General features: G+C 49.0%; 1 protein-coding gene across 1 annotated transcript; it reads left to right on the forward strand.

The window, feature by feature from the left end:
• The first annotated feature begins 2688 nt into the window (after positions 1-2688).
• Positions 2689-7417, forward strand: MRPS17 (mitochondrial ribosomal protein S17). The gene is made up of 3 exons (XM_004599417.3): positions 2689-2768; positions 3850-3989; positions 6945-7417. The coding sequence occupies exons 2-3, from the start codon at positions 3867-3869 to the stop codon at positions 7209-7211; spliced, it is 390 nt and encodes a 129-aa protein (XP_004599474.2). The 5' UTR covers positions 2689-2768; positions 3850-3866; the 3' UTR covers positions 7212-7417.
• Positions 7418-10202: the final 2785 nt, after the last annotated feature.

The raw sequence follows: 10202 nt of genomic DNA on the forward strand, positions 1-10202 counted from the left end.
ACGCCCCAGGATCCCATATGGGCACCGGTTCTAATCCCAGCAGCTCCACTTCCCATCCAGATCCCTGCTTGTGGCCTGGGAAAGCAGTCGAGGACAGCCCAAGGCTTTGGGACCCTGCACCCACATGGGAGATCCGGAAGAGGTTCCTGGTACTCGGCTTTGGATCGGTGCACACCGGCCCGTTGTGGCTCACTTGGGGAGTGAATCATCGGACGGAAGATCTTCCTCTCTGTCTCTCCTCCTCCTCTCTGTGTATCTGACTTTGTAATAAAAATAAATCTTTAAAAAAGAGAGAGAGAGAGAAACAGTGCAGCCAGGACTGAACCGGTGTGCTTCATACAGTGCGCTGACATTGTAAGCAGCATCTAAATCCACTCACCAAAATACAAGCCCCAATGCTAATTAATTAATCAAATTTTAATTAGCATTATTTTAATTAATGTTAAGGAATACTATAGAAAGTAAAACTTTCATCTGTAAGAATGAGATCATTTTTAAAATTAGACTAATGGAGTTAATTATTTGGGGACAATATTTTCAATTTACCAAATAATCTGTTTTTCAAATGGATTAATTTGATAAGTTGATAGCTTGGGATGTAGTACAAAGGCACCTTTAATGGATCTCAGTTTTATGTAAATTGCATTTGCTGTTACACCAAGGTCAGACTTATATCAGATTTACAGCAAGTTTTTTTTTGTTTTACAATACAGAGAATTCTAGCAATGACCAAACTTTTCATGTGCGTTGTATCAAACCTAAGTAAAATTTCCAATTAACATCTACTGAAAACTGGCTGTGTATAACTGACTGGGCCCTTCACTTATGCACACAGTTCTAACAACCTTTCAGAATAAAGACATATTTCCATTTTTCAGGTTTGAAAGCAAAGCTTGACATTTTAGGTGACTTTTAGCAGTCTACACAAACACCCAAATTGTAGGTCCAGCACTGAAACTCTCTAATCCACATGATGCCAACGCTTCCCTGACAATCTGAAACAATACTGTGCCAGCTAACAATTTTATCCAAATGTGTGAAAGAGAGCAAGTCAGAATTGTCATGTCCCATGCCTCATGTCTCATGTCTCACAGAAGGTCATTGCTTTCCTGGGCTGAGATTCTGGCATTGTTCATCCGAGTGTCTTCTTCAGCTTGGGGAAAACACATTCTTGGGCCTCACGCACTGAATTGGAATCCATGGGTTGAAGTGTAGACTCTGAGTCCTAAGCAGTTTTCAGGGGATTCCGAGTACTGTACCCCTTGCTGGTCTAGCACCGTGCCCCATTAGTCCACAGAAAGCAGGTCTCACACAGCATTGACAGGTAAGCCTGTCCATAAGCTGAGGACCAAGAAATTAGCCATTCAGCTTTGTTTAATAAAAACAGAGAAAGTTCACATTCCTTTTTCCAGTTTCATTAAACACTCTTAGACCATATGTTAACTCCTCCTCATTTGCCTGTGACATTTCTAATTGCTTAGTTAACCATGTTAGAATTCTACAGGAGCTGCACTTAGTTTGAGGCATACAGCCTCGATGTATCGGGATGCCGTCTCCCTCCCATAAGAGACTCCCTCCCATAAGAGAATCCTTCCTGGGATTCTCAGAGGACTGTACCATCAACCTCGGAACTCAGCAGAAAGAAAACTTTTCTTTTTTCTCAATAGTTGCAGTGGTGGTTCCAGAACTGAGTCCTTCTGGGCTTAGTTCACACCGAACTGCCCATTATGGGAAGGTCATATATTGTTTAATTATCCCCAAACAAGCTTAATGTGCAGCAGTAGAGGAAAGACTGGGTGAACACTTAGAAGACGTTGCTCCTTGAATGAGTTCTTGTTTTCCCGGTCTTCCTTGACCAGCTGCTAAACTGTTTCAAGAGTAAAAAGATCCCAGCTGCGTTTTGGCCCTCAAATTGTCAGATCTTGTAGCCTAGTAGTGTTTGTTGTTGCTCTGGGCAATTTCCAAAGAGCCTCAAACATTCCAAGTCTGCCCTTGAGAAAGTATCAGTCCCAACCCACACATACAGGTACCACCCACACCCGCACCAGATTACCCTGCCAGCTCCCTGGTCTGGATAAATAACACCTAAAATCATATCACTAACAAAGACCTACAGAAGTTTATCTTGAAAGCAGCCGGAGGACTGATGATTCAGATTTTCAATTCCTGTATTTAGAATTTGCTATGTTCCCATTTTTACATTTTTTATCTTTGGCCCAGAAGAATGAGGTAGAACATGATGTTTTAAAAATATTTTTTCTGAAAGGGGAAGTAACAGGGAGACCCCAGTGGTTCATTCCCTAAATGTCCGCAACGACTAACACTGGGGAAACATCATTCATTTTACGGCTAGAGATGAAGAAATAGTTCTATTGAGCAGGAGAGTGACTGCGATCTTAATGTCCCGTCTATTTGTGAATTTTTATTAGAAAAAACGAGTGTATATACATGTAGCTAAACATTATATGGTGCCCCACATAACAATCTCTTGTAAAAAAAATATTAAAAATGCCACCATGCTTTAACAACACCAGAAAGAGTTATTCCTCCTTTCCAACTGTCCCCTCCTTGCTTCAACGCCTGAAGCCTTGGAAAGGTCTGGGCGACCATCCAGAGAACGGCACACAGGGCGAAGGGAAGTGGGCGGAGTCCTGTCCAACTCCAGGCCAAAGAACAGAGTTTTCCGGGGCGGAGCCTGCGTGCGGCGTGACGCGAGCACGCTGCGGCCCGCGCTCGGTGGCTGCGACCCTGGGCTGTGGGCCTGAGAGGTGAGCGCGGGTGGTGGGGTGCTGCGTGGGGAGAGGAGTACTGCACGGGTCGTGGGGTGCTGCGTGGGGAGAGGAGTACTGCACGGGTCGTGGGGTGGTGCACGGGTGGTGGGGTGCTGCGCGGGTGCAGGGGTGCTGTGTGGTTGGAGGGGCGCTGGGCTGGTCGTGAGGTGCTGCGCGGGTGAAGGGGTGCTGCGTGGGGAGAGGAGTGCTGTGCGGGTCTTGGGGTGCTGCGCGGGTTATGGGGTGCTGCATGGGTCGTTAGCAGTTGCCCATGTTATGGGACGCTGCGTGTGTCGTGAGCTGCTGCGCGGGTACTGTGCAGGTCTTGGGATGCTGCAGTGGTTCTGTACGGGTCTTGGGGTGCTGCACTGGTTGCAGGGGTGCTGCGTGTGTGGAGAGGTGCTTTGCGAGTGCTGCTGCGCGGGTGGAGGGGTGTTGCAGGTGCCAAGGTCAGGGTCTGGTCCCAGGGGAGGCCACTCCTCCAAGGGCTGGCTTGCTTGCCAATGGCCAGGCCGTGAGCCTTTAGGGAGAAGGGACTCTCAGCAGTGCCAGCCAACGTTAATTTGCCCCATTAAGCACCTTGTATGTTACATCCTTGAAGCACTGGTATGGTTAGGCCTTGGTGGTCTGGATACTGAGGTTAAAGCAACACAGTGGTTGAATCCTCCAGAGGACTCCATCCCAGACAGGGAGAGCCCTCAGTCCTGCTAGTAAGCACCCTGGCCCAGGTCCTTGGCTCGCTGCTGCCCACTTCAGAACCCCAGGATTTAGTTCCTGGTTCCTGGCTTCAGCCGGGCCTAACCCTGACTGTGATGGGCGTTTCGGAGTGGGTCAGCTAATGGAAATTCCCTTCTTCCCTCTGTGTGTGTGTCTTGAATAATAATACTAATAAACCAGGTGGGGAGCTGAATAATTAAGGACATTGGATATTCAAAAGGGTGAGCTGGAAGAAAATAATAGAATATGAAGCATGTGTAAGGTGTGACTCTAGAAAACCAACAAATCCTGTTTTTGAACTTAGGCAGTTCATTTGGTGAGCTTTACCACCAGAACATTAAACTTGAAATTTGCATTTCAGGTGACCAAAGCCACATAATGTCAGTTATCCGTTCGTCTGTCCATGCTAAATGGATTGTGGGGAAGGTGATTGGGACAGCAATGCAGAAAACTGCTAAAGTGAGAGTCACCAGGCTTGTGCTGGATCCCTATCTATTAAAGGTAAGCACCAGTCCTGTTTTCTTTCCTTTTTAAGAATGACTCATTTTTATTTGAAAGGCAGATTTACTGAGAAAAGGAGAAAGAGCTCTCCCATTCACTGATTCATTCCCCAAATAGCCACAACAGCTGAAACTGAGCTGATCTGAAGCCAGGAGCCAGGAGCTTCTTCTGGAACACGCACATGAGTGCAGGGGCCCTAGGACTTGAACCATCCACTGCTGCCTTCCCAAAGATCATAAGCAGAGAGCTGGCATTAGAATCGAAGCTGCCAGAACTCAAACCAGTGCCCTGATGGGAAGATTAGCCTGTTGAGCCATCATGCTGGTCCCAACAGCATTCCTGTGTTCAAGTGGCACTGATAAATTGCCTGCTTGGATTAAATTGTGAGCAGAAAGACATTTCCCAGCTGGCAAAAGTGTGCTAAAGCATAGTGCTGGTCAGTGGACCACAGAAGGTTCATTTCAGTTCAGTCTGCTAACTGTTGTGGTCCTTCTGTGTGCAGAGTACAATGGGGAACAGCTTGCTGTTGGGAAAGCAGCCCCTCTTAGCAGACATTCAAGCTGAAGCTTGGGGTTCTGTCCAGAGAACCAGGGGAGAAAGGATCACTCCAGGGATGAGGAGCAGTTTAGGGAAGTTTGCTGTCGGAAAGCAGGAAATTCTAAAAGGAACAGCTGATGGTTAGGCGAGGTTGAGCCCAGGCGTTCTTCCCCATGGGAGAGACCAGGACAGTTGGAGCTGCACTGTGAGATGCTTTGTGCCTTGACTTTCCTTCTTCAAGCAGAAGAAAACAAAGGGTAGGAATGGGCAGTGGAAGGTCTTGCAAGTTTTAAGATGGAAGTGATAAGGACTGAATTAGAGAGAGAGAGAGAGAGCATTGGGTTGGAGTGGGGAGAAAGTAGACTTCAGGAAGGAACAGGGTGATACATGTGCACAGGTAGTTAGGAAAGCTGTGTATTTAAGAGCAGAAACATAAAGCACACTGAAGAATGGGGATGAGACTGCTGTCTTAGGAGACCTTGGTTGAAATAGTGACTCCTGGGCCAGGTGAGGCAGCCTACCAGCTAAAGTCCTTGCCTTGCACGCTCCGGGATCCCATATACACACCAGTTCTAATCCCATATGGCCCCACATCCCATCCAGCTCCCTGCTTGTGGCCTAGGAACACAGTCAAGGATGGCCCAAAGCCTTGAGACCCTGCACCTGTGTGGGAGACCCGGAAGAGGCTCTGGGCTCCTGGCTTCAGATCATCTCAGCTCTGGCTGTTGCGTCCACTTGGGGAGTGAATCAACAGATGGAAGATCTTCCTCTCTCTCCTCCTAGCTGTATATCTAACTTTGCAGTAAAAATAAATAAATCTAAAAAAAAAAAAAATAAGTAGTGACTCCAGTTTACCAGCTGTGCATATCATTTAACCTCCCTGAGCTTTCTTTAACACGTATTTGAGAGGCAGAGTTACGTAGGAGAGACAGAGAGCGATCTCCTGTCCACTGGTTCACTCCCCAGATGATCACGAGGGCCCAAGCTGGGCCAAGCTGAAGCCAGCAGCTTCTTCAGGATCTCTCCTATGGGCACAGGGGCCCGAGCACTTGCGCCATCCTCTGGCTGCTTTCCCGTGTGTATTAGCAGGAAGCTAAATCAGAAGTGCAGCAGCCGCTAACAGAATTTGTACCTGTTACTGATGCAGTTAGGCTGCTGGGAGAAGCCGTCTCCCCTGCTCCCTTCCTCCAGATAGAGGAAGGAAAAAAAAGGGGGGTGGGAGGGAACAGTTGTCTCATCCACTTGCCTCCATTCCTCGACCCTTCCAGTCCTAATCAGTGGTCCTTCTCAACTATATAAACATCATCAAACATTTTAAATTGTGAAGAAAGAGCTTGCACCCATGTGGGATGCTAGCATTTCAGGTGGCAACTTAACCCATTTTGCTACGGTGCCAGCCCCAAACATGTTTTTCCCCTTTTCTCATCCTGGTGCCTGGTACAACAGTAGCCTTGTTCTAAAGAAGACATACTTCTAGTTACTATTTGAACTTACTTATAATTCTTGGAGGCAAACTTAGAGCCAAGTACTTGATGTACATTAGAAGTTTCAAGGGTTGGGAACCTTTTGTCTATTCGGGACCATTGGATGTTCTTGCTGTCATTCATGGACCATACAAAGTTATCAACTTAAAATACTAGCCTGGGACCCAGCACAGTAGTGTAGTGGTTAAAGTCCTCGCCTTCAACATGCCAGAATCCCATATGGGCGCCGGTTCTAATCCTGGCAGCCCCGCTTCCCATCCAGCTCCCTGTCTGTGGCCTGGGAAAGCAGTCGAGGATGGCCCAAAGCTTTGGAACCCTGCACCCGTGTAGGAGACCTGGAGGAGGCTCCTGGCTCCTGGCTTCGGATCGGCTCAGCTTCAACCTTTGCGGCCGCTTGGGGAGTGAACCATCAGACGGAAGATCTTCCTCTCTGTCTCTCCTCCTCTCTGTGTATCTGCCTTTCCAATAAAAATAAATCTTTAAAAAAAAATTAGCCTGCTATAAATTTTACTAAACTGCAGATTCTACCTACAGTGACTTTTACAGTGTCAGACCAAGCGATTTCGCATGCCTTATACTGCCCACCGGCCAAGCGTCCCCACCGCTCCTCCAAAGGGTGTGGATGGCTTTAGCTGGAGTACAACAGCCGATGGAGAATGTGGCATTCTCTTAGACTGGAAAAAGATAGTGGAGAGGAAGATAGGAAGGGACGGTCCTAGAGCCAGGGTGCTGAATTGCTCGAGAGCCCAGTGACAAGTTCAGCTGTGGCACATCCTCACTGTTGTACCAGAAGCCCCCGTAAGCACCTCATCTTTTTTTTCCCCCCACGTCCTGGCTTGTTCTCTGTGCCTTTCCATTCCTTTTCCATAGTCTCCACCACCTTGCCTGATCCCAGAGGGGAGCTCCTGATTTGCTCCTGCCTTTATCTCCACAGTACTTCAATAAGAGAAAGACCTACTTTGCCCACGATGCCCTCGAGCAGTGCACGGTCGGGGATATTGTGCTCCTGAAAGCTTTACCCGTCCCCCGGACAAAGCACGTGAAGCATGAACTGGCCGAGATCATCTTCAAAGTGGGAAGGGTGATAGACCCGGTGACGGGGAAGCCCTGTGCGGGCACCACCTACCTGGAGAGTCCGCTCCATGAGGAAACCCCCCACGTAACCCAAAGCCTGGAAGAACTGCACATCTCAGCCCCTTGAAGGAGGAGCCAGAGGGAAGGACTGACCCCTGGGCTCTGTGGAAATGAGAGCTGCCTGCTTTTCATCACAGACCGTCCACTGTCACCTGTAGTGTTTCTGAAATAGCTCAGAGTGAATGAGGTAAAGGTCTTGCTCTAATTTTTTTTTTTGTAAGAGCTTATGATCCAGTCTCAGATTCTCTTGAAGTAAACATAACTTTTATGTTACCGTGAGTGTGCCTAGCGATCTGTTTTAGAAGATGTCCTATTTTTTTGCTGCTGTTGTTCATGGGAATCTTGGGCTGATTTGAGAAATCCTGTTTGGGAGAAGAACTCCATTAGGTTTAAACGAGACTGCATTCAGTGAATATTTTGGATAATAGGTCCTAAAAATTTTTTTTTCTTTTTTAAAAAATGAATTTTATTGTTTTGTGATACCGTTCTGTAGGTTCTGGAATCCCCCCTTCCTTCTCTCCAAATCCCCTCCATCCCACTGATTTCCCCTATAGTGTTACAGTAGTGTAGTCCTTCATAAGCAGTCATAAGTCCGTCATTCTGCTATTTAAGTGTATCCTGATATTGTAGTTATGAACAGTGGCACAGAGTCTAGCATCCTATTGTCAAGATAGATTTATCGTTTCGTTGGGAGTCCACTTTTGATCTGGACGTAGAGATGCATACTGGCACCGTATCCTCACATCTGGGTGTGACAGTCTATCACACAGTTACTGTTCCATCCCCTTAGATGAAAAGCCATAGCAACATCAGCAACAGGAAGAAAACTAAATCTTAAAAAATTGTTTTTTCCTTCTGAGATGAACAGTTCCAAGGGGCAGTTACTCAGTATGCCCGTGGACACCTTCAGCTCTTTTAATAACTATGTAGACATGTAGAAAATGGGTTGTAAATAGGTGTATCATTTAAACCCTATACCAGGTTAAGCAGCTCTGAGTTGTTAAAATCTGAGACACACCTGAAGTTAGGGTACTTTCATGCATTTGAGTTGAAGCAGTGTGTGCCTAGTTGGTCTTTGTGGAAAACCGTGAAAGCTTCCCCTTTGGCCTGAGGACACACAGAATGATGTGCTTCCGTTTGCTGGCTCCTAAAGAGACTCCGAGTGCGTTTTGGCTTCATCTACTCCGTTGTTCAGAATTGCAGCACCGACCACAAGCATTGCCCACCTTGTGGCTGAGGATCTGGGGGAGGAGGTGACATGCTCAGGTGCCTTGATGACAAGGAGGGCCGCCTGCGGGGGTTGGGGGGGATCAGGCCCACTTACCAGGAGGGGTGACACCATAACGGAACTAAATTGTAATCTCCAGGCCAGCAGAAGGGCTATTCCTGCCAGAAGGGAGGTCCAGTTACTTACAAGTTCTGTGGTCAGGTTTGCATTTTGATCAAAGTTAATTATAAGCAGGATCAGTGTGCAGAAAGATGAGGGGCGCCAAGTGGTTTCTCCTCTTGTAAGCCCTCCCCAAACAAGATGAGAAGTGCCAAAACTGGTCTTGGGATCCAAGTGGAGTTTTGCCCAGATTGGAGGGCTCTCGTGTTCCAGGAAAGCCTCTGGGTCTCCAGCAGGTGGAGCTGTGCGGTACCGGTTAGCCTAGCATTCCTGAGAGCGCCTCATTGGCTTCCCCAGGTGGTGCAAAGAGCAGCACGCTTGCACCACAGCTGAGCAATCGAGTCCCAGCAGTCTCAAATACTTCAAAAGCTCATGTATACATACCCCGTAATGTACCACTTCAAACAGCTGTCTGCCGAAAATCTCAGTGTAGAGCCAGCTCCAGGGAGACTGCTTGCTTGTCCTAACGGCTTTGAGATCCCCCTTCACGCCGCCACCCCTGAGAAATGAGTACTGCGCCCTCCCTCCGATATAAAGCAGAAGGAAAATGCAGCAAGGCCAGCAAAGACGTGTCCAGCCACCAGATTTACCTTTCAGTGGCATGGACTTGACAGCATTTGTCTCGTCAGACAAGAGCTGAGAATTCGGGGCAGGGCGGCGGACTTGGCCTTGGCGCGGGGCAGGCTGGCGCCTTTCGCGCCTGAAGCATGGGGTCTGCACGTGCCTCCTCCTGCTACTCTGCAGGATTGAGCTCTCTTCTGCCTGGCCTTTTGGCTCTCGGCGGCCTCACTGAGCCTAGGTCAGCAATCCCGCCCACAGCCACACACACGCACAGCACTGGGGCTCCCTTCTCACCGGCTTGCAGGGGGACGGGCTGGGGCGAACCCTTGCTGCTGCCTTTCTCTCTGTCCTCCCTGGTGGTGCCTGGTGCCATCGTAGCTTGACCTAGATGACCAGCTGCAGAGAGAAAAGCCCAAGGCCAAAAGCCTGTTCCTGCCATCCACCTTCGCCCCCACTCCCCATGCGGAGAGTGGCCCAGCCCTGAGGCGCTTTCCCCGACCACTGCAGCAGCCGCTCCCCTCCCGCATGCCTGGTGCACCCCCCCAGACGGCAGTTCACGGCTCTTAACCTTGAGGAGGGTACCCTTCGTAGTGCCGTCCAGTCCCTTGCTCAGGGATGAAGTCGTGTCTTCTGATAGGGATGCCCTCCTGTTGACTAACCCACCTTCCTTTGGGGACACTCTTCCCAGCCAGCACGGGTTACATGCACCGCATGTGCCCCCCTTTCCTCTGTGCGCCACCCCCTTCTGGCATGGGGTACATCCCACCCACCTTGGACGTGACACCTCATGGTTTACGCCCCTGGACTGAAACGAACAGCAACGCGGTTATTGCCATCCGAGACTACAGGAGAACTTGCTTTTCTACCCAGAACGTTTTTGTTAACAGTGTAACCCCTTCTTGGTAAATAAAACATTTTTTCAAATCATCTGGGGACCAGCCTCTCTCCTTCCCGGGCCGTCTAAGCCACTGCGAGGCTCTTCTTGGTGGTTTCAAGCCCTGCATGCCACGCTCTCCTGCCCAAGGGCACCCCTTGTGCCCTTGCTGCGAACTTGGCGCGCTCCCCCTGGCAGCCGCGCCCCGCACTGCAGGAGCGCGCCCCGCCCCAGCC

Source organism: Ochotona princeps, chromosome 24 (genome assembly GCF_030435755.1).
Source record: "Ochotona princeps isolate mOchPri1 chromosome 24, mOchPri1.hap1, whole genome shotgun sequence".
In the NCBI taxonomy this organism is placed as follows: domain Eukaryota; kingdom Metazoa; phylum Chordata; class Mammalia; order Lagomorpha; family Ochotonidae; genus Ochotona; species Ochotona princeps.